At 42.8% G+C, this 24,810-nt stretch overlaps 2 protein-coding genes across 6 annotated transcripts in view; both read left to right on the forward strand.

The window, feature by feature from the left end:
• Positions 1 to 1,693: 1,693 nt before the first annotated feature.
• osgn1 (oxidative stress induced growth inhibitor 1) lies at positions 1,694 to 12,250 on the forward strand. Of its 2 annotated transcripts, none has more exons than XM_069531399.1 (8): positions 1,694 to 1,858; positions 5,774 to 5,836; positions 6,856 to 6,992; positions 7,085 to 7,276; positions 7,773 to 7,864; positions 8,176 to 8,375; positions 8,464 to 8,807; positions 9,048 to 12,250. In XM_069531399.1, the coding sequence occupies exons 2-8, from the start codon at positions 5,779 to 5,781 to the stop codon at positions 9,642 to 9,644; spliced, it is 1,620 nt and encodes a 539-aa protein (XP_069387500.1). In that variant the 5' UTR covers positions 1,694 to 1,858; positions 5,774 to 5,778; the 3' UTR covers positions 9,645 to 12,250. The 2 variants fall into 2 exon arrangements, with proteins under 2 accessions (XP_069387500.1, XP_069387497.1); XM_069531396.1 differs by having other exon boundaries at positions 1,698 to 1,862.
• Positions 12,251 to 16,826: 4,576 nt separating this feature from the next.
• mtss1 (MTSS I-BAR domain containing 1) overlaps positions 16,827 to 24,810 on the forward strand; it is a 42,478-nt gene continuing 34,494 nt past the window's right edge. For 3 of the 4 annotated variants that reach the window (XM_069531402.1, XM_020105792.2, XM_069531415.1), the window contains exon 1: positions 16,865 to 17,761. In XM_069531402.1, the coding sequence (XP_069387503.1) occupies positions 17,690 to 17,761 (72 nt within the window). In that variant the 5' untranslated portion in view covers positions 16,865 to 17,689. Of the gene's footprint in view, positions 17,762 to 24,810 lie in introns of all 4 variants that reach the window. The other variant, XM_069531409.1, reaches the window with a different exon arrangement.

The raw sequence follows: 24,810 nt of genomic DNA on the forward strand, positions 1-24,810 counted from the left end.
GATCATCTTTTGACCCGATGATGAAAAGGCGTCATCAAATGAAATCATCATGGGAACACGAAGATTTGTGACTAATTCGACAACAATCCATCCACATGTAAACCTGCTGTTTGAGTGAGATGACAAAAACAGACGCTCACTGCAGAGAGTGAGGTTCATCCTCCAGAGAGAATGAGTGCTCTTATTGAATTCAGTGCTCATCCATTGAGTCGACGTCGAGATATTTCGCAGCTAAACCTGCGAAACCTTCATCCGCTGATCGCTCTGGACCAACAGATCACCGAAGACATTAAGGTTCATCCTCTGGAGAACATGAATGTCTCATTTTTAATCAAATTTAGTGCAAATCCATTGAGTCGACGTCGAGACGTTTCACAGGATACCTGAAAACTGGGTGAATTTCGAATCACTCTGGAGCCACATGCAGAGGATCATCGGGGTCAGGGGTGCGTCCTCTGGAGAACATGAATTTCTGCGCCTAATTTCATGACAATCAACCAGACAGATGTTTCAAACTGCGTGTACCAAATACTGCTATTACAATTACTGCTATTACTGCTAGTATTACTGCTAGTATTACTGCTATTACAATTACTGCTATTACTGCTAGTATTACTGCTAGTATTACTGCTATTACAATTACTGCTATTACAATTACTGCTATTACTGCTAGTATTACTGCTATTACTGATACCAAAGTATCAGTAATAGCAGTAATGACGTCACAGACAGAGGATTCTGGAAACATTGACCGAACTCAAGTTGTTCAGGGCTCTGCCTCCGAGCGTCAGAGAGGAGGAGAAAGCTAAGAGGTCCCACTCTGTTTACATTTCCAGACCCGAGTTTAACATTCACAGAATATGTAAAAATGTGTACAGATACAGTTATAAAGATATAGTTTGTTATAAAGATAAAGTTTGTTATAAAGATAAAGTTTGTTATAAAGATAAAGTTTATTATAAAGATATAGTTTGTTATAAAGATATAGTTTATTATAAAGATATAGTTTGTTATAAAGATATAGTTTATTATAAAGATATAGTTTATTATAAAGATAAAGTTTGTTATAAAGATATAGTTTGTTATAAAGATATAGTTTGTTATAAAGATATAGTTTATTATAAAGATATAGTTTATTATAAAGATAAAGTTTGTTATAAAGATAAAGTTTGTTATAAAGATATAGTTTGTTATAAAGATATAGTTTATTATAAAGATAAAGTTTGTTATAAAGATAAAGTTTGTTATATAGATAGAGTTTGTTATAAAGATATAGTTTGTTATATAGATAGAGTTTGTTATAAAGATAAAGTTTGTTATATAGATAGAGTTTGATATTGTACATGTAACAAATGTGCTGATATGCTACAGACATCAATGAAACAGCGGGCCCCTGTGATGTGTGGGGCCCCTGTGATGTGTGGGGCCCCTGTGATGTGTGGGGCCCCTGGGAGTCTGGAGTCACAAGTTCGAACCCCGCACTGACGACTGTTACGCAACAACTCTCGGCTTCCTCCGTCGTTGATCTTCGGCCACGCTCGTGTCTCGCGCATCTCGCAGCCATTAGACGATCTCTGCGTTTTACAACGCTGGGAGACGCAGAAGGGGGCGGGGCGAGCCGGCGGTGGGGTGGCCTCTGATTGGTCGGCGGCTCGGCCGGCGGGTCGCGGTATAAAAGCTCAGAGCGCGCGGGTGACGGCGGCAGCTCGAGCTCTACGTGACACGCGCACGAGTTCCGGTTGCACATTCTCGGGCGAGGAGGGAACAAAGCGACATGAGCGCGTGAGAGTCTGCGACAAAGAGACGAAGGGACGCAGAGACGCGAAGCAGCAGGAGGCAGAGACCCGTGTGTGCGCGTGTGCGTGAGTAACCTTCATCCAGTCTATCCTATGTAACCGAGCGTGCACGCGGCGGCTCCACGCACATCACTGTGGCGTCATGGAGGTCAGCCGAGGATGAGGGGGGGGTGGGGGGTGGGGTGGTACTGAACCCCCCCCCCCCCCATCTTATAAAACTTTATTTATGGTGACCTCACTTTTACACGTGGTTCAGTGCACGAGAAGAAAAACGTTTAGTTACATCAGCAACGAAAACTACATCTGAAAGTGTAAATACATCTGCAAATACTAATGTCATCCATTGTTTGAAGTGTTACTGTGTAATTATACCACCAGACTAATACGATGGTTCTTCTCTGTCCTCTGTTTTGCTTGGATCCAAAACAAAAGTACAGTAAATACAAACTGCCACAGTGAAGACCTGAATGAATCTTGTGCCATGTGGGAATTATCATTATCATTATTATTATTATCATTATTATTATTGTTGTTGTGAAAGTAGTATTTTCACAGGTAGTGTGGGTTCAGCTCATTTGAATCTACATGAGTGTTAATCACATGAGTAAATATTCAAGCAAAGTACATTTATTTTCACACTACACCTAAGAAGTAACTGTATGACATAAACTTCATAATTAATTGTCAGCACAGTGGCTTGAAAGCTTTATTTTACTGACCACACATCATAATACTTCTATTATTTATATCTAAATTATTTAAGTAGACGTCGGCATCAGCCGCTTTCAAATGGAACATAATTAAAATCTCATTAGCCGTCTGGCTGGCGCATGTGGCAGATGGGCCGGGCGGCTTCAGGATGATGTCAGGCCGGAGAGGGAGCAGGTGCCATATGGAGCGTTTCTGAGGTGTGAGTTAAAATGGAAAGACACCGCTGAATCTAAAGAGGTGCAACATCCACAGCTGGACCTCGGCCTCGTAAGCATCAGAGACACGCAGCTGGATGAAAGCTGTGAATGAACTGGAACATAGTTTAGAAAAAGTGAAGCAGAAGTTTGAAGTGTTCACGGCACGATATTCATTCAGTAAGTTATCGTCTCATTAGAACTTGACATGGGACAACGGGCAAACATTGGGCGACAAAGATAATCTGGAAAGTTTCTTTTTTATTATTCTTTTTTTTTTTAAATTTTGGGGTGTGTAAGCAGCTGACTCACAACTGGAGGAAGTGGACATATTACATGTGAGTGTTGTGATTGTGTTGCACTAAATCACAAAGTTCACACACACTGAACATGCGCGCAGAGGGAAGAAGTGCTGTGTCACTGTTGTTGAAGGTGATTGTTGGTTTGAGTGACATGTAATAAATTGCGGTTTGGGCGTTCCAGAGTTAATTTAGTTTGCTGAAGAGGAAATTCACTTCCATGACTCTGCTTGTGCACAATGATCCCTACCCCTGAGATTACAAGTGAATCTGATGGGATGAACCTGTTTGTGGTTGTATGAGCAGATATGATGTCGCGTGACTCTGTAGACAACATATCCGTCTGCATCAGGTGAGCAAAACTCAATGCGATGGACAGATTTATTTATTTTAATGTAATTACAGGAAGAGCTGAAACAGGAGGATGAATACTCAGCAAACATTCAAGTTGGTGGTATTTTAATAAAGTGAATATATATTTGGAATGTACACGTTAAAACGTGCAAAACTTCAGCCAGCTTGGTATTAGACTCAATCATATACTATGTCGTACGCAGTACATACTAACTCAGTACTAAAGTATGCAGTTCCAAACACCCCTTTGCCTCTTTGCTAATATTGAGCCGGACACCAGAATTTAATCCTTCCAGTAACTAGAACAGTTGCAGAACTGGTTTGGTTCGTTACGGACCAGTCTCCAGGAGCGTTGGCCAGTTTGATGTTGTGCAAACAGGTTGAACATTGAGCAAAAGAATTAGCCTTCAGCAGCACCCTGTTTATTATGAATGACTGAGCCCGTGGTCTGTGACAAGCTCAACTTTCTTTTCACTTGTTTTTTTGGGGTTAATTCCTCCACTTTTGAATAATAAACACAGAACAGAAGACAACGAGCTCCAGGGACTCGGATGATGATGATGATGATGGGTCTTTACTGTAAACCAGATGATCGCTGCTTGTTCCTGGAAAACACATTCAGAGTTTCGTGCCTGAAAGTGAGAGTCAGCTCTGCTCCACAAAGTAGGCTAGTGGGGCTGCACGTCGCTGTGTACAGTATGTGTGTCTACCAGAGGTCCGGGCTCTGTGCCAGAGTCCGCTCTGCCCTTATGTAACCGTCTGTATTCGGCCAAATTCTCTCACTCATTCCTTCCACTTTTTCTCCTCCTTCTCACTCTATTCCTCATACTTTCCTGTCAGTCTTTCTCTCCACCAGCACTCCCTCTCCTTTCTCCTTCTTCTCCGGTTTCTCCTCTCATTACCCTTCTCTGTCGGTCTGTGTAAGCATGACTGTGCAGGTTGTCAAACGCTCCCGCCAACGCCGCCCTCGCCTTTTCCCCTCGTGGCCGTCGCCCTCTGTTCGGTCTGTCAGTAAACCTGTGAATGAGTTCAACCCTCAAACACTTTGAGGTTCAATCCGTGGGCGGGGAGACAGACACAGTTTGTTTCTGAACAAAGAGGAAAGTCCTCGCTCACTTCAGTTGACGTGATCTTGTTTTTTAACGGACGCTGATACTTTTTGGAGCCAATCAAAACCTTTAGAAAATCAGAATGTCAACGACTTTGGCTTCTGATGAAATAGAAGAAAAACTATTGTACTGTGCCGATGTGGGTTCTTGTACTCATTTGGTTTTTATCAAACCCTCGTGTCAAAGAAATAGAAACGAGGCTTAAAACCCAAATACAACCGAACATATACAACATGGATAAAAACCATGCTTTATATATATACATGCATTTAGTTCTGTATAATAAAACTAGTTTTATTTGTGCATAACTGTCTGTGAAAGGCTCCTTTCATCCAACAGTGTTGGGCGTGGTTCTGAACATACGGTTCGTTAAAGAGACATCGACATACACGTCCTTGTGCTCTGTCCACCTCCAGGTGTTGGATCCAGCTGCTGATGTTGTGTTACCGTGCAGATGAAGTCAAGTAGAGACTTCAGGGGAGCACTTTGTTTGAACACATGCCGGCTGTGTTGAAATACGATCCGTCGGCTGCCTGTGATCCTCTGAACAACCTGTATTATGTGGCAGAGCAAATCATACGCCTGTCAGTTATTATAGAACCGTATTTATAGAGTCTGTTGCTTTAAGGGCTGTCAACTCAAGGTCAAAACAAAGTTATCCTGCAAAGACGTACAAAGAAGAAGCAGTGAATTATCCAAACGTTTAGCTGAGAGTTATTTGCAGCTGATGCAGAAATCTTTTGTGTGTGGAATGACTCAGCAACTCCACAATGTACACGTTTCCATGTTACATAACGAATTCTTTAAACAAACTAAGTGTGGTTTGCATCTGTAAAGAAACTAGTTCTTTATCTACCACGCTCAGTGAAAATAAAAGAGTCAAGTAGAAATGATTTAATATTTTATCTGTAGATCTTTAAAAATATCTTCCTCTCGTTTCTGCCTGTGCACACACACGCACACACACACACACACACACACACACACAGTTTGTGTTTCCGTGTGTGTGCTTGTTACCAACGTATCTAGGTGTCTGTTTGAGGTCAGGTTGCTTTGTTGAGCTTTTAGGTCAAGAGGAAGTGTGTCTGTGCGTGTGTGTGTGTGTGTGTGTGTCTGTGCGCGCACATGTGTGTGTGAGTCAGTGGAAATGTACTGACTGACCATTGTGACCACTGACAGGACTTGACAATAATTAACTACCTCACCTTTACTTTTATTCTTAGATGAAAGTGCTGATTATAGAAATGACTAAGATGTTGTGGAGTTAAAATATTAATTATAATAATAATTTTTTTTTTTTCTCTTTATAGTCAGAATGGATCTCGATGATAAAGAAATTCTCTCCGGAGAGATTCTGCCTGTGGTGATCATTGGTAAGACACACACACACACACACACACATACATACACACACACACACACACACACACACACACACATACACTTTGGTGATGTCACAGGAAACCTCAGAGGCGCAGCTTATTGTGGTTGCTGTGATACGTGTGTTATCATACTTAATGGTGAAATAGCACAAGACTCTTTTCAAGTCTGTTTTCTCACAAGCACCTGGACGCACTTTGAACTGTAAAGTAAAACATTCACACATGCACGCACACATACACACACACACACACACACACACACACACACACGATGTTGACCTTAATGGATTTAGTGCAGTAACATAAAGTCGCGTCCCAGAAGCATCTTTGCAGTGTTGTAGGATTTTAGCAGCGAAGCAGAGAAAGTGGCGAGATGCGGTGATGACTCATCATGACTAAAGCTGAAGTCTGGATGTTTTCCTGAGGGCGGTCGGACGTGAACGATCCCCATCGCCACGGTTGCGACTCTCTCCTTCCTCTTTCAGTCAAGAGACTTTTTAGGGCACAGAAAGTTTTTGTTGGGTCTTAAACTTTAAGAACAGATATGCTTAGGTTACTGTTCGTACAGACACAACAACACTGTGTAATGTTGTGTAATATATGTGTGTTTTTCTCTGTGAAGTCAAAGCTTTGTTTGTCAGCAGTTGTAGGCAAATTAGATATTTTACTGCGCTGCGTGTGTGTGTGTGCGCGTGCTCGCGTTCTTGCTGAGTCATTGTCTGTTTGTTTTTGAGTCGTGCGACGGTCCAACGAGTTTTAATTCTGCCATGACAGTATCTCTGCTTTCTTGTCTTTTCAATGATTTACAGCTTCAAATACATTTTTAAGACGGGCGACAAACTGACTGCAGTTGTAACCATAGAAACCAATTAGAGACACACAACGTACACACAACATCTCCACTGTCAGAGCGTTGCGTGGATTATCACTTAGAAACCAATGGAAGTCGCTCAGCTACACTCCCACCAAACCTCACCCCGCGTCTCGCTCTGTTTCTCTCCGTTCCCCAGGTAATGGTCCGTCAGGGATCTGTCTGTCATACCTGCTGTCAGGTTACACCCCCTACCTGTCGCCCGGGGCATCGCACCCCAACCCCTTGCTGCACAGCAAGCTGGGAGAGCAGCCTCACCTGTCGCTGCTGGAGCAGGTAATAAATACTCACTGACACACACACACACACTCGTGCAGCCGGTTGTTTTTATAAAAGAAAAAGTAAGAAGGTGCCGTCTGTTCCTCTAGGATCTGGAGTACCTGTGTGAGGGGTTGGAGGGCCGGTCGACCAATCCCATGGCCGTGCTCTTTGACTCGCTGCTGCTCCCTGACAGCGACTTCGGCCTGGACTACACCTCTCCACTGGAGTGGAGGTTTGAGCCTGAGCGGGCCATCCCACACCTGGTGCTGGGGAAGGGTCCACCCGGAGGAGCCTGGCATGTACGTAGCTGGAATTATAGATTATATACAGATGATTGATCATTGTGACGTCACGTGCTGTGATGCAAGCGACAACCAATCAGACCAGGTCAGCAGAGAGGAGGTTTTTAGAAAAAACAGAAACATTCTTTGCAATAAAAAGTGAATCTATGCGAAATACAGGAAAGTAATAAAATAACGTAGTGACTCCACTGGTTTCTCCATGACGACCCACCACAACAAAATAGAATCAACCTAGAATCTATAATCTAATAATCCAACGTCTGGACGACTCACCGAGTTAAGCTCTTATTCAAGTTTAAGTACACACGGTATAAATCTGACTGAAGGCGTCGCTCACAGCTGCTGTGAGGCCGAAACTCGTGATGGACAGAAAACACTGATGCTAATGTGTTCAAACAAGCTTTGTTTTTCTTTCTCAGGCGCCTGCAGATCTACCTTCAGGGCCTGATTCAGTCTAACACCGAGTGTGTGTGTGTGTTGTTGTTGTTCCCAGGCGATGGAGGGCTCCATGCTAACTCTGAGCCTGGCTAACTGGATGGAGCTTCCCGGACTCAAACTGAAGGACTGGATGAGAGAGAAGCGCAGGTTGGTCCGTCCACGATAACGACGTTAAATCGCGGCCCGGTCACACGTCACATGAGAATTGGTTTCCATCATTTAAGGCGGCTCTTATCACACGTTTGGTCTTAATTAGTATTGATAATATAAAACAGGGTGAAACATCATGAACGACCCGGACTCCTCCGGTTCACTTGTTGTTTTCAATTCGTTTTACAACAAAATCTCATATAATTGTTTTGTTTTGGAGACATTGATAATATAAGAAGTCGTCTTGTGTTGTATTTAAACATAATCTGTTGTTTTGCATTAAAAGTGTTTATATCGTTTGATTCCAGAAATGTACGTAACGACCGGGCCACACCAGCCGAGATAGCCTCCTACTACCAACACTACGTTTCCCAGATGTCCCTGGAGCAGAGCTTCGCCTGCGGAACCACCGTCACCTCGGTAACCAGGCAGCTCAGCAACCAGGAGGGCTCGCCGTCCTACTGGAGAGTGACGGGACTGCAGCGCCGCGAGGGGGAAGAGCTGGGAGGTACGCTGAGTTCAATCTCGTGGTTCATGTCATGGTGAGAAAATAAAATAAAAAGCCACATCACCGTTTCCACCTTCCTTCCTGTTAGATGCTTCCTCTGTTTCGGAGGAGGTTCCTTTTTCACTCTTGGCCCACAATGTGGTTCTGGCAACGGGGACCCACGACATCCCAGCCAGACTCGGCGTGGAGGGCGAGTCCCTGCCATTTGTCTGCCACTCCTTCTGGGAGCTGGAGGCGGCCATCTCCAGTGGCGAGCTCGACCACACGTCGGACCCCGTGCTGGTGGTGGGCGCGGGGCTCACGGCGGCTGACGCGGTGCTGGCCGCTCACCATCTGAACACGCCCGTCTACCACGCCTTCAGACGCTCAGTCACCGACCCGGGTCTCATCTTCAACCAGCTGCCCAAAGTTCTCTACCCAGAATACCACAAGGTGCGGAGAGAGCGACCTGAAGCCGAGGATTGATAACCAAGCAATCGTTTCTTTCATGTGAAACATTTGCTGTTTCCATTTTCTTAAATATGTGTATTTAATCTAATTTAATCTTTTCCCTTTTTTACTTTTGAGTGTGGTACCAAACAAGATATTTAAAAACATGAAGTCATGGAACCCAACCTGTCACGTATCACGTATTTAACTGAAAACTCTGCTTTTGTGTCCTTTGGCGTCCAGGTTCACCAGATGATGACTCAGCAGCAGCACCGCCCGAATCCTCCACCTCAGGACCACGCCCAGAACCCCGACTCCACCCCTTCCTCCCCCTCCTCCCACGCTCCCTCGCCCCCCTCTTCCTACTCGGGATACCTGAGCTTCCCGTGTCACCGGGTTGTGGCGTTCAGACCAGACAGAAAGTGCATTCTGGAGTCCGAGTCCGGCCAGCGGACCGTGGTCCAGGTCTCCAAGGCTCTGGTTCTGATCGGCGCCCATCCCAACCTTTCCTTTCTGGGGGACAACGGGCGTCAACTCGGCATCAACACCAAAGAGCCGATCACATGCCGGAGGAACCCGATCGAGGTGGACCCGTTCACGAACAAGGTGGTCGCGGCAGAGGGCCCGGGCATGTACGCCATGGGGCCGTTGGTTGGCGAGAACTTTGTGAGGTTCCTGAAGGGAGGAGCGCTGGCTATCGCTAGCGACCTCGCCAAGAGACAAAGAGAGGGAGGGGAAGGTGGAGATGGGGATTTGACCACAGACACATTAATGGACAAATGGCTGGACAGACAGAGCACCACACAGACAGAGGCGGAGTCTTGTGTTCTGGACTCGTAGCAGGTTGTCAGGGACCGAGCGGTGAAATGGACCGAAGCAAACTAAAGCCACAGGTCATGTTTTCCACTAATCACAGTGTTGGGAAATCGAACATTCTGCCGAGGACAGACGAGAGACGTCTCCGCAGCTGGACTCTGGTTTCACCTCAGATCTACTGTAAATCTGGTTTGGCTAAAAAAAAAAACCAACACTTCCAGACCTGAGGAATCCTGAAGGTTCAAACGAGACAGTGACGCAGTAATGACGGAAGTGACGGAGGAGAGACGGGTCACGTGTCGGAGGACGGTTGACTCCACCTCGGCAGGTCGTGGATTTCTCTGGATTTTGCCTTAAATGACTCTTGAACACGTTCAATCCTGTGTAAACAAACTCTGTTATTTATATCTGCTGTGTGCGGAGGCTCAGTTCTGTCACTTGAAGCAAAGCTGAAGGTCGTTAGAATAAGAAACTCATTATTTACAATCATGACTTTTTAAAATCAGATTTTAACTTTTTATCTGTGGATTAATATTGGTTTAATTAATAAGCTGTTTAAAAAGATGGACGACATGAAAGCTCTCAAAAAGCCAAAAACGTCTCTCTCGCCCCCTGGTGGCTGTCCAATCATGGCTCCACACTTCCATTAGAGTCCAAATGACAGTAAAAAAGCAATATGGCGCCACCTGTACCTGGGATATGTGAACTTTCTCTTTGGGAGGATGCAGAGATGTGTCGTCCAACTTTCTTTACAGCCTGATGCCGCTCAAAGGAAGGTGGAGGAAGATCTGAAAAGGAAACGTGGAATCGGAAGTGGCAGAGAAAAAGTGCGACGGCAATAAGAAATAGAAATGGAGAGAGAGAGAGAGAAGGTAGAAGAGTGAAATGATCTTTAACGTGTCAGCTCTGTTTCTCCTCCCTCACTGCAGTTACTTCCAGGTTGAAGTCGAACCATTCAGTCAAACTTCTTTTTTATTATCAGTTTACAACGAAGATAATTAACATGTTTCATCATCATCAGCTCGTGTCCTCAGAAAAAAACACAAACTGACTATTAATGAGCTCCTGCGTCTTTATATCATAGTTTCTATGTGGGTGTTTGTATTTTATGAGTTGTTTGGTGAATCTGAACTGTTCTATTTTTCCATGTTAGCGTCATTTTTATCATGTAACTCAGCCTGAACTTCTACCTGATATCTTCGTAAAAATATTTTATACTTTACGTAACAAAAGAGAAATATACGTATATATATATATATATTTTTAAATATTCACTCAAATTGTTGAATTTGCAGCTGTTGAAACATCAGTTTCTCTGAACGCTAAATGCAAAGTTAACCAGCACTGTTTCTGTAGCCCTGTCGACATTGATGTTATTTCCTCATGAGGAATAAAACCACTTCTGTAACTTGAAATGAAAACAGGAGGGTTTTAAAGAAAGCATATAAAAAAGATAAAACATGATTTTTATCATTATTTTACTTTGCTTCCTCCAGATGCACTTTCCACTGTTTTTTTTTTTTTTGAAGTTTTGATGATCCTGTACAACTGCTCATTAAATGCTGAGCTTTCATTTTCTCTTGAATTTTAGTCCCAAAGTTTTAAATCGAATTATTTTTTAGTTCGCACACAAAACTCGGATCCGCCCCCTCCTCTGTATCTCCTCCGAGTCCTGCTCCACCGTGCGACAACATTTCATAGAAACCGAGTAGTTTTGCGTGATGCTGCTGACGAACAAACCAACGCAAAGAAAACGTTGATTATTTTGTTTGAAAAAGAAAAGAGGAGGTGAAGGAGAAGAGTTAAAGCGCTCGACGCTGTAATTTCAGCTGTGATGAGTCGATGGGCCGAGTTTTATTATTTTGTTTGTGAGTGTGTGTGTGAGACACTCAGCTTCAAACCCACCCATCAAAAACTTCAACATAAAAAAACACAATATACAAGAAACAAATCTTAGGATTCAGTATAGACTACTCAAGTTCAAAGATACATTAATATACTGTATTTTGTACTGAAAAACTATGTAAAGTATAAATTATACACAACTCAAGCTGCAGCTGTTTTTTAAATCATTGATTCGTCAGCTGATCGTTTTCTTATAAAATCACAACACATGCAGGCGATCTCGATATTTTTTATTTTTCCTAAAAAAAAACTACAAATATTCAGCTTGTTTTTACATCAGACAAAGTTTTTTTTTACTATTTTATGAAAAATAATAAACATATTATTTGATTTGTTTTGGTTTAACTTCGGTCAGAGTTGCAGTTTTTATCACTTAAAGAGTTTTAATCGATCCCACATGAACGTCTCTCACACGTCTGACACATGCTCTCATATTTAGGAGTTAACACTTGTTTTCAGACGTTTCTTTTCTCTGGTTGGATTTGACCTGACGGCCCCTGATGCCTGAACACTGATGGTGACCTCTGACCTGGAGGAGCCTGCGGTGCCTTACGGCGGCTCTGAACTTCCTCCGTCTTCATGTCTCTGATGTTATCAAGTCAAAATCATGTCCAGCTTCTTTTTTAACTTGTTTGTACGTGTCTTGTTTGCATGAACGGTCTGATTCATACTCACAATAATCTAAATATACGACTCTGAGTTTCTATTAAAAAACAAAAAGCAAATGTTTCTTGTGTTTGTCTTTTTGGTCTTTAACAATTCATGGATTTTATACAGTGAACATAGACAACAAAACCTGTGTTTCATCATAGAACCACTTTGACTAGGATTTTGTGAGAAGCCAGCGAGGAAGGAAAACATTTAACCACCACTAGAGATTTTATTTTCCTCCAGGTCCATTTGTTTGTCAAAATCTACTGAACAGATTTCCCCAAAACTTCATCTCACCTCCCTCTCTCAGTTTTAAGGTCGAGACCTGACGATTTAAAGATCCTTGAGATGATGTAAGTTACGTTATGACGCTGCACAAATGAAATTGAAATGAAACTTGGCTTCTGGCTGAAATAATAAACTGGGACATAACTCATGAAATGTTCATCTGGAAAATTACGTCACAAAATCAAAACTACATTTTGAAATAAAGTCAAAAGTTGCTGAAAGTAAATAAAATGGGCCTGTTAGTGTAACGAGAGGCAGAATGAACGTATATATGTTTCAGTTTTTAAGTTTGTATGATTTTGGTCCATAAAAATGTGACTAATCTTTTTTATAAGTGGAGGCAGGAGGAGAACATTTTATTTCTTATTACCAAGTCAATTGTTGCCTGTGGCCAGCAGGTGTCGCTGTTGTACTAATAAAAATCCAGCTCAGAGCCGTGAGTTGACTCAGGAGGATGAGAAACTCTTGAGGCTGAAATTCATAAAAACTTTTATTTAACTTTGAGAGAGTAAATCTGTTCATGTTGCAGTTCTTGGTTTGCAGTGATGCACCTTCCTGACACAGTGTGGCGGCCATTTTATGAGTCAACGTTAAAATGTAGTCGATCCCTTAAATAACCAACGTGTCCGCTCACAGTCACAAGAATGAAACGGAATTTAAACAGGAAAATCTCAAATCTGAGTTTTCAGATGAACACGGACGACGTGACAGCTCCTCAAAAAGAAGCGATATGAGCCTCCTCCATGTTGGCAGACGGGACATCGACCAAATTTAAAAGTCAAAGTAGACGTCAAATACATTTTTGTCATTCTGCCATTTTAGTTCACACCACACCACACACACTGTGTGTTCAAGTGTTGTTTATGACTTAAAAATGGGGTGAAAACGTCATGATTGACAGCTGAGATTGACCTACGATTGGTCGAGAGCGTGTACGGGCGGGACCTCGATACCCTGGCTCCACTGTTCCAACTGCTCCAAATGATAAGCACAAGATGGCTGCTCCTGTATCCTGGATGTGGCGGCTGTTCAGACGCAGACTTTGATTGTTGATCACTAATTAAAATGGTTCCTGATACACTTTCTGTCAATCAACTCACTGATTAATCAACCTGTCGGGAGCACCGGCTGTTTGGGCCTAATGACGACTTCCTGCTCTGGGACCCGACAGGAAGTGGATCTGCCCACGTGTCTTGCACATGTATTGTAAAAGATGTATGTATGAATGTAATTATATAATATATATATATATATATATATATATATATATATATATATATACACATATACATGTATATAAGCCCTAACCCATATATATATATATATATATATATATATTCAAAATCTATTTAAACATAGAACAGGAATCATGAAAATATAAAATGTGTTACTGTTGTTCTGCACAGACACTGATGCTCTGGTTTCCATAGAAACCACCTCTGTGTTTGGTGTGTTGATGGCGATGGTCCCAACGAGACACACACATACACTGATACACACACACACACACACACACACACACACACACATACAACCTTGTGGCATGATGGTTGCTGTGGTAACCAGACCGGTAGGAAGCCTGCGGTTCCTGTGACTCAGCTCGTTGCCTGGTGATTCCGTCAAATACACCGTGACGAACACAGAGAGCAAACGCTTTGTGAGGATTATCAGCTGTTCCTGATAATAAGAGGAACAGCCTGAACGTGTGATAGAGAGAGATTCAGTTACAGCAGTATTTTATCACTCGTGGCTCGTGTGCCAGAGGTTTCCTGTCTCTCACTCCACTGTAACTGTTGGAGCTTTTATTACTCACACACAGAACACAAGAGGAACACAGAAATAGAAAGTTCACGCGAGAAGGAAAACATATTTAATGTGGTTGAAGAACCCCCCCCACTAAGAATTATGACACGTTATAACAGAGCAGATGGTGAAGGGTTAATGAACAGACAGCATAAGTCAGCAATTACAACCTAATTCGTCCGATGAAGACAAATGTCAAAAAGCTTTGAGACGTTCACTCCACTCCAGATAATCTCCTGAAATTATCCAGAGTGAAAGCATGAGAGCGCGAACGTCCGAGTCAGTTGTCGGACATTGTTTCCTCCTCCTGTTGCCGTGGTAACACCTCTGGATAATGTCCCTGTGAGCCTGTGAGAAAACAATGTCCAAAAAAAAACCAACGAGACAAAGAGAAAAGAAATATCTCAGGATGAGAAAGTGCAGGGACACTGAAAAGCAAACAAACTCTGTGACCACCTTGGTAACACACAAGTAAATGAAGTTCTTTCAAATTAAACTTACCAATTGTTTTACATACAAACGCTATTTAAGCAGTTTCTTAAGTTGGTCCAACAATTTTCTTTTTTCAGTGTAGAAGACGCAGACAAAGACGTCATCTTGGAAAGACGATGAGATTTGAGAACTTTTTGGTGTCGAGGCCCGACGCCGGTGTCGATGATCTCCGCAGCAGCATTGATGCGTCACTATGATCGTCCCAGGCTACATTTTCCTGTTGTTGTGACCCGGACAAGCTCCTGCTGCTTCTTCAGATGTGAAAGACAAACTTACATTGCTGTCGTTCCTTGTCTGTTAATACAAATCTTACATTCACACGTAAACACTTAAAGAGTCTTCATGATGAGTTCATCAGATGTTTCTGGCTCCCCTGACCTTTGGTCTAGTCGCCTCAAATCCTGCTGCTCAGAGACTTTTTTCACTCTCGTGTGGATCAGCTCGGGACTCTTCCATCTGTGACGACGCGCTGCTCGAACCACATCCTCCAAACTACGATGTGAGAGGACGCCTGCTCACGCTCCGACTCTAACGTCAGGGGAAATGTGGGGGGAAAATACAACAGAGAGGAGCTGTGCAGAGTTCAAGGTAATTACAGCAAATACAGGGTGTAAAGTTACACACGCATTATTCAGCTTCCCCCCCCTAAATTATATTGTTCAGTTGTAGCAACTGTTCTGCGGATGTGTTCTGTTCTGTCGTCCACGTGTTGGGATCCACGGTTCTGCAGTCAACTCAACTCTTTTGGTTCCTCAGGCTATTTTTGTTTGTCCCAAACTAACTTTTGTTTTACTGTTTATTACCATTATATTTCATATATCATAAATCCAATGGATAAAAACAATATTCAGTGATTTCACACCAATTTCACAGATTTTTCTCGTCAGTATCCAGTTGAAAGATTATTATTGTTTCCCTTCAGCATAACTCAGTGAATTCACAGTAAACTTTCAGCAAAGTGAGTAAAGTCACTTCTTCTCTGGGTTTCTCTTTGCTCCGCCCCCTCTACCACACACAACATACCTCCACCCTCAGTGACTGCACCGACAGGAAACTGAAACAGGCACAAAATAAAAGAAATGGTTTCAATATTTTTAAATCACTTGACTGAGTTTGTTTTTTTTATATCCTACATTTGGTCTTGAATTGATATTTACAACATTCTAGCACATAAAGTCAACTCAGTTAGTTTTAATTAATATTAAATAATTATTTCAGCTATAGGGAGATGAGTTACATTCAAACAGTTTGATTCATCCATTGTTAGAGATTTTAGATTTTGTGCTTTAGTAGAATGATGCCAATAAAATGATGGAAACTAGATGATTGGATCAAACATTATAAATATATAAAATATGAAAACACAGTCCTACAGTTTATTGGCTGCTGTGTGATGGAAAACATCACATATATATGTAATATTGAATAAAATATGAATTAACAGTGAATAAAAACTCCTTCAAGGTTTTATTTATCATCTTTACATTTGCCAGAATTAAAAAAAACACATTCTGGTCTGTATTCAAACAAACTGATCCAGTGAATATGGTTTTTATCATTTTCTTTTACAATGTGATTAGACTCAGTTTCCTCCCAGAGAATAGTTCATGGATCTTAATATGTTTTGCATAGTTTTAAATTCTAATAATTATTGCTAATAATAATAATTAATAATTTTATTTGTGGGCTATATCACCTTTCATACAAGAAATGCAGCTCAAAGTGCTTTACACAATTTATATATAACACAACATGTTAATGAGAAGGAGGAGGAGGAGAAAGAGGAGGAGGAGGAGGAGGAGGAGGAGAAGAAGACTTTTGACTTTTAAATAACTTTATTTAAGACACATTGTCAAAAAAGTTCTTAATGAATGAGAAGAAGAAGAAGGAGGAGGAGGAGAAGAAGGAGGAGAAGAAGGAGGAGAAGAAGAAAAAGAAGAAAGAGGAGAAGGAGAAGAAGAAGAAGAAGAAGGAGGAGGAGAAGAAGAAGAAGAAGGAGGAGAAGAAGAAGAAGAAGGAGAAGGAGAAGAAGAAGGAGGAGGAGGTAGATCGGGTAGCTTTAAGGGCTTTTATTTTGAAACCCGTGGTCCGGATGTCAGCGGGTCAGTGTGTGTAGCTTGTCGCGGGGATCGAACCCTCAGTCGCTCCAGGTCGAGGCTCCCGTTGGAAGTAACCGGAGAGAAGCGTCCTGCCGTCGGATCAACTCACTGGAAAACAGCGCGGTACCGCTCGGACACTCTGCCGGAGAACACGCACCGGGAGCGGGTTTAGATCCGAGCCGGAGCCCGGAGGAGAGCAGGGGGGGAAAGCGGGTCAGAGGATCACTGATCGATCCCTCAGTGTGTGTGTGTGAGCGTGCGTCTTCGCTTGGAAACACACACACACACACACACACACACAGTCACAGGTTGCTAGCGGAGTTGACGCTAACCGAGCTAGCCACGTTAGCTCCCCGCGGTTAGCCGTGCTCTCCACCGTTTGTCCACCGGGACTAAAACCCCCACCGGAGCCCCGGAGCTCGAGGCACCAGAAGCGGCCGGACTCCCCCCACACAGCCTGCTCCACACACCGGGCCACGATGTGGTGTTTTTCGGGACGTGTATCCCGCTGGCCGGCTGCTAGCATCGGCTGACCGAGAGCCCGACGCCTGGTCCGCGGACATGGATTCTCCTCCCGGGTTGAATTAGTCTCCGGTGGTTTTTAAAGCTGGACTTCGCTCTCACGCGGGTTAAAGCTCCGGTCCTCCCCCCGAGCCCCGTCTCATTCTGTCGGAGGAGCATCGACCTAAAACCTGCCTGGATCCTTTTTATTTTTTCTGTTGGGGTTTTTTTTTAAGGAGGAGGAGGAGGTAAAAGAGGAAGACCAAAAAAAAAAAAAAAAAAAAAAAGTTTGGGAGAAGTTGAGGATTTTTTCCCCGAGCCTGTGGAAACATGGATGCGGGTATCGAGAAGGAATGCAGCGCCCTGGGAGGGCTCTTCCAGCTCATCATGACCGACATGAAGGTGAGGGAACCTCCAGAACATCCTTCAGACTCACTGCACCACATCCAGAGAAGACCCACTCATTCACCTCTTCTCACCTCTTCTCCAACTTTCCATTTCTTTGTAATCCACATATCAGATTTTTCATTTTTAGCTTCCTCTTGTAGAAAAAGCAGAAAAACAGAAGCAATTTAAATAAAATCAACAGCAGCAAAAGAACGACTGACATTAACCTATTGATTTGATTTATAAAAAAGCTGATTTAATTCATATCATCTTTTCTCTTCCACCTCTTCTCTGTCTTTCCATTTCACAATAGTCGTGTCATATTTTATCTTTTAGTTTCCTCTCGTATAAAAACACACTGAACTTGATCTTTATCGTCGTTATCCATCATACATGGACATTAACATTTATATCTGCACACACAGAGTAAAATAAGGCATCGAAATATTCTTCATTGTCATTGACTCGGGTACAAAACATATGAAAACACAATAAATGCTAATTAAAGACAGCAGAAGCAGCAAATGAGTGATTTCACCAGGCAGCGTTTTAAATGAAGATAACGAGGTTGATTGGATTAAAAGAATAAAGTTTGTCCGGAGGCCTGAGTTGGCCGCTCCATTCATTCTCCATGATCGTCCTGCATTGCTTCACTTCCTCAAATATATAACCCCGTGTCAGCGCGTCCTGTTGGTTGAGTAACAGATCTTTTGATAAAGGATTAGTTGTGTGAGTCATTCGGTTTCTCAAATGTTGTAATTTGTTGCTGGATTGTGAAACTCTTTGTTTTGGACTGATAGCTGTATTGGAACACTTCATTTGGATGCACCATCTTGGGGATTGGGGAATTATGTCGACGACTCAAAGCGACTCAGTGGTCGATCTGCCTCTTTGGTCGGGTTGAGTCAAAGCACTAGAGAGATCACAACGTTTACATTCGTCCAATCCCCTGAAATTCAATCAAACTACCAGATTCACACCCTCCCAGATGCCAGTCGTCTAAATGTGTCAGACGTCGTTTTCGTCGACATCCATGTTCCATTTATTTTGGGGAAAATGGTTAAAATAATTGAAAAAAGTCTTATCTCCGTCCCGCATCCTTCCCTCGAGTTTCCTGGAAACCCGCTCACTTGTTTTTTGCGTAATCCTGCTAACAAACAAACCAACGGGTGAAAACGAACGTCCTCGTGTAAGAAAATGGTCGACTTCACAAAGGAAACGCAGAAACGGACTCGAGCTGAACATGCTTAAAAAAAAAAAGCCTTTTACATGTGTGTTATTAATGACTGTGTGTGAGACGCTGGTCTGATGTTGATTGGGTAATGAATGAGCAGAGGTTAAAACTGGAAGTGGGCCATGTGAGAGGGTGAGAGGCTGGATGGGGGAGGATTTCACCAGCTGTGGGCTGTTTGATGTTTGTTAAGCAGGCTGCCCTTTGCTGTCTGTCTGAGTTTCACTGCGCTCAGAGGGCCGTCGTTATCAGCCTCTATTTCCAACCCGACTCCAGCTCTGAAACAGCCGCAGCAAAGCCTCCGGAGCTGCTGGAGCGACACTGGTTGCGTAGCGGCTTTCAGTCCGGTTAGTCGTCTGCAGGGGACGTATGTTGAGAGCTCAAATATCCAAGTCAGTCGCTCCAGACACTTTCTGGAACTTTTCTTTTTTTTCTAAACGCTTCACAAAATGTGCATCGCCCCCTAAGTACAGCAGGCAAACATCCAGAAAACGGACCAGTGCTATTTGTCATCAAGCTCTTGAATCTCCTCGTCTTCGCCGGCGTCTCCTTCGTGTGTGGTTCCTCGTTTTCGTCCCGAGATATTTGTCTTCCTTCTGTTTCGTGACAGCTGTGTGTTTAGAAACGTCATCAACACGTCCACTCGCTGTGAACTTGACATGTTCCTGTTCCACTCTCACAAACGATTATCGGGATGTTTTACAAGTTGATCGCAGTAAAAGTTCTGGAAAATGCAACAAACCTTCCAGCGAACAAACAATGACGATGGTCTGCTGAAGAAAATCAATCTTAGTTTTTGTTTAATTGATATTTCAAAGGAGTGGTTAACGTATAATTAAGATTTATGTGTAAACGACTGTGTCATGAAACCAGAGACCAGGATTCATGGAGGATTATTGTGTAACTGTAAGAATCTTCTGATGAATCTCTGAATTCCTCGTAACCCTGCTCAGTTGTGAAATCCAGTTTCACAACTGAGCACTTTTACACTGCCCCAACCTGTGAACAGATTCCGCCTGTGAATATATTTAATCTGTAGGCGAGGGACAAGGTTTGGGGAAAGTCTTCTGGTTTCTGTTTCACGTCTGAGCAGCTTCCGTCGCCTGCAGGGAAACAGTTCGCGTGGCGAGAAAAAGAGGTGGAAACACGTCGACTGAAATACACTGGCTGAGGATTTTTAGAATTTATCTGCGTTCATGTGCAGAAAGCTTCTAACAGCGAGGATTCCAAATGTTATCTGGATCTCACGCTTTGTGTTTCATGTGGAGAATCGTTTGACGTGTGATAAAAGAAACCAGTTGGATTGTCAGAAGTGTTCGGCGATCAGAAGACTGATGCATCGTCTGTATACAACTGGAGTCCCAAAACATTAGGGAGGGTTTCTTTTTTTTTTTTAGATGATAGCTGATGGGCTGTTAGAGCTAAACTGCATGTACCAGCGTCCAGATGGCAATTATGGAGAAGTGGAAGTGCAGTGGGTTCTGGATTTATCATGCCAGTGTTGCACTTCTGCTTTTTTGTGGTTAGATTTCTTGTTTTTGTAAAGTAGATGTGAGTTTTAGCTCAACCCCGATTGGAACGGACGGTGGAGTCACACGCTACCCGAGAGACGACGGGTTGGATCTGTGTGAGATGAAGGACGTGACTACAGTGGTGCAGGTCTCGTTTTGTTCAAACGTTTTGGATGAAACGTGACGGGACATGCAGACATCCTGTGGTGAGAACAGTGAGCAGCACACGAGTCACTTCTGCTGTCAGATAACAAGGAAAGAGGGTGTGTGTGTGTGCGTGTGTGCGTGCGCATGCACACGTGTGCATCCTTGCATGGGGCAGATGGCAGGAGTGCCCCCATTGGTTCCGTGCCATGTTGGTAAACTACCAGGATATGATGCCACGAGCTCTGAATCAATCACTCACACACTCACTCATGTCTAATTAAGTAGAGTTGCTGTTCAGATGAATGTCTCCTCAGGACATCATGACACTCAGTCAGTGGACGTGACGCCACAGTGAGACTTAATGCAGATTACAGCTCATGTTGTGATTTATCGTTTAAAGAGGAAAGATTTTATCATCAGATTGTCGTCCTGCAGAAGCTTCATGGGACCTTCAGAGTTCCACTGGACAGAGACAGACGACTTATTGATTTGTCTCGGCTGTATCAGGGCGGACATTATGAGCCATCGACCTTCCACGCTCCTCCCTCCCTCCCCTCCGCTCCATCCTTCCATCCTGACATGCTCAGTACATACCTTCACTCTCTGTCATGCCCTCACTCTTCCCCCCCCTTCCATGTTTTCCAACTATTTTTAGTTTCTCTTCAACGTGGTCTTCTTGTCATGGTCATCCCTCCTTCCTCCTTCCTCCTTCCTCCTCGGCTGTATGTTTCTCCAATAACTCCTCTCTCCTTTTTAGTTTCCCGATTAGTGATTGAATATTACATTTCTTTTCCTCATTACAATATTGCAATACTATGTACTGAAGGTAAAGTCAAACTGAAAATGAGATGGCACGGCAGCTGTGTGTGTGTGTGTGTGTCTGTTTGTGTTGCTGAATAGTAAATGGGTCTTAGAAGTGAGTTGCAGACGTGCTCAGTTTCTACACCCACCACTGTAAGTAATGGTTTTGGCTTCATTACTGTGTTTTTTAATCAGACCTTTCTGTGTGTGTGTGTGTGTGTGTGTGTGTGTGTGTGTGCGTGTGTGTTTAATAGGTAAGGGTACATACAGAAACACACCCTGCATCAGAAACCACAATGTGATGTCATGGTTAATCACAGCACTGATATGCTTTATGGCTCCTGATAGTTGGGTGTGTGGGTGATTTCAGAGAGGTCCGTGCAGATGGGGAAATAGGAAGATTCAGGTGAATATAGGTGTGTTCGATACCCATAACTTGGTAAAACGTGTAACGCCTTAATGAGAATGCCTCGAAATAAACATACAACGTCGGCCATGTTATGCTTCACATGTTTGATAGTATCGCCGGTTGTATTTAGTTTTATGTGCCACGTAATCATAAAACGATATCTTATCATGTGTGGCAATAATCTAAAATGTTGAATAGTTGAACAAGTTTTGGAGCATGGCTGCAAATACATCAGCAGTATTTCACATCACCTACACGTTGATAAATTGATGTGCAAGTATAATATTGCTATAAATAAATATATTGTTTTAAAGTGTGTTTAAATGGTAAAAAGGTAATTATGACAAATAATCTCAGACGTAGTGAAAATATTGTGTATATAAGGGATTTTCACGAATTGTACCTTTTCACATATGTAACCCTGTTGCTGTACACTGAGATTTTTATATATTTCTTTAAATTAAGTGGAAGAAAGCTGCCATACTTCACTACGTTTGAAGGCTTCTCTTACCTGACGTGTTGAGTCATGGATTGAAGTTGGGAAAGGAGGGATGGATGGACATGAGTCAACGGGGAGCAGGAGGTGGTGAAGCATCAAGGATGAGTGGATTTCAATAGAGGGTGTGGATTTATAAAACACGGCTGCACACGGAGATATCTCCACAGCGTTCTTGACATTGTGAGGGTTTTTTTCATTTGGAGATTTTATAACTTAATGTTTGGAAAAGTTTAAAGCTTTTTAAGGAAAAATTTTATTGGTGGAAGTTTGGAATTGTCTCATTTTGAGTGAAATGTTTGGAACGCTTTCATCGTCGTTGTTCTTCTGCGCAGTGTTTATTAAAGATCTTCAAGGAACGGGAGTTTTAACACGTTGGCTTTGATTCGACCCATTTAAAGATTTTGTAGAACTTTAGCGGCAGATGCACAACCGACACAAAGAGACACACAAACAGGATGCAAAGCAACAGAAACAGACAAAAGTCACATGGCGATCAGCTGTCATTTACTTCCTCATTTCCACGCCAAATGGAACCGAGGGCACTGTGACTAAAAGACAAATGAGACGCGAGAAGGGAGACAGAGAAAATCACTTTACTGCTGGTTCATGACAGCTGGACTCACTGGACTCATAAAACATTCAAGTCTCTGATGTTGAATTACAAGAGAAAACACATTCCAGTGCAGTACATGCAATGATTAATCCCAGTAACTGGCAAGTAAAATGAACTGCAGGTGCATTTACAATATACTGACAAATATTGTTGTGGTTCATCTGTTTCCTCAACGTGATGTTGTGCCTTCTCCGATGGGGAACAGCCTCCCTGCTGAAAGCCAGCGTTCTTTAACAGCTGTGCACAAACAGGCTCTTTAAATGAATGGAGCTGTGGACTGAGGTATTTTCTCGCTTTGTAAGGAGGCTCGGACAATTTGGGCTTTTTAACTTTGCAGAAAATCCACAATTGTCCAATTACATTTTTAAAGATATGGCAGGATCTCTGTGGGATGTGTGTACTGTGCATTGTCCCAGTGCTATCCTCTTATTTTATTATGAAATTCAGAAAGATGCAATCATCAGATTTCTGTTTCTTCTCACGCATTATTTTCAGTCAATGTTCCAGATGTGAACAGCAATACTGGAAGAGTAACCCGGGACTCATCTGCTTTTGCAACGTGATAATTTGAGACGAAGACGGACGTGTTTGCTTTCCAGTCTCATCAAAAGGAGGAAAATCCATCACGTGTTAAATACCTTAACTTGCGTTTGTTTCCTCATTCCACAGCTTTCTTCTTTAATGAGACGTGCTCTCCTGATTAAGGCTCTCAATGTCTTCTTTATGACCTCTGAGCCCTCACACTGAGATCAGAGTACAGGGAGGGAAACTGAAAGACTCACATGCAAGCAACATCAGATTTAAATCAAGTTAATGCAAATAATTAATCTCAAAGTGAAACATAACGACTTTTCAGCTGCTGATTAATCACCAGTCTTCAAAAGCATTGTCCCAGAATTGTGTTCTTTAATCTCTGTCACACTTGATTTAATACAGGCTTCTCGTATGTAGTGTTAATTAATCATGATGTAATGTTTCAGTGGGTTTATTTTCATTGTATTTTTATATGAGAGCAACTGAGGAATTCTCCAGTTTGACTTCATGTCCGTCAGTTTGTTAGTAACCTGCTGCTGCTCCAGCCGACTTCCCACCTCGCGATCAAACTGAACTTCATCATGAGCTCTGGTGTGTAAAGAATTACATGCAGACAAATGGGAATAATATGGTGATCTGCCTCCTGTCAGTATTAAAGAACAGAAACACTGAGTTATGTAAGAAGAGCAATGGAAAGTCCTCGTTCACTTCTGTTTGTCTCACTTAATGAAAACCTCATTACGTCTCAGATAAAGGACCAAGCAGTCGACTGAGCTGAACAAACCATTAACTTGATGTTGACACACCCTACCTGTCTACTTTCCCCTCTCTCTCTCTTTCTCTCTGTCCGTTTTTGTCTTCTTTCTTTGAGTTAACCAGTGTTGCTCAAACACACCGTTAAACAAACCCCTGATCCTGCTGTTTGAACAGTCTCAACCTTGCTCGCTGTCCCTCGCTCTCTGTTGCCTCAGCTCAGTTACTTCAACACGTCGCCTGTCGGAAACACGGCAGTCAGAAAGTCGGACGCACATCTCTGAAGTTCAAATGTGCTTTATCAGGCAACAAACACACATCTGAAAGTAGTGCTTTATAATAAACAATAACTCTGGGGAGGTTCTTTCTTATTGTTCCTCTTATTGTTTGATTCAGACGCTCTTGCCTCTGGAAAAACTAACTGCGGGGTGTTTTCACACCTGAAAGTCCGGATCATGGTCTGGTTCATGTTTTTGATAGTTTACATTTGATCTGGTCAGTTATGGGCTGGTTGTGGCTCAGGAGGCCGAGGGGGGCCACCCGCTTATCTGTCGACGGTTCAATTC

Source organism: Paralichthys olivaceus, chromosome 2 (assembly GCF_024713975.1).
Source record: "Paralichthys olivaceus isolate ysfri-2021 chromosome 2, ASM2471397v2, whole genome shotgun sequence".
Classification (NCBI taxonomy): Eukaryota; Metazoa; Chordata; class Actinopteri; order Pleuronectiformes; family Paralichthyidae; genus Paralichthys; species Paralichthys olivaceus.

Excerpts from the sequence above, each read along its gene's own strand:
- osgn1 (XM_069531399.1), top strand. The coding sequence starts at position 5,779 with ATGGATCTCGATGATAAAGAAATTCTCTCCGGAGAGATTCTGCCTGTG. Across the intron at positions 5,837-6,855 it reads TCTGCCTGTGGTGATCATTG|GTAATGGTCCGTCAGGGATC; the intron begins GTAAGACACACA and ends TCCGTTCCCCAG. Across the intron at positions 8,808-9,047 it reads TCTACCCAGAATACCACAAG|GTTCACCAGATGATGACTCA; the intron begins GTGCGGAGAGAG and ends TTTGGCGTCCAG.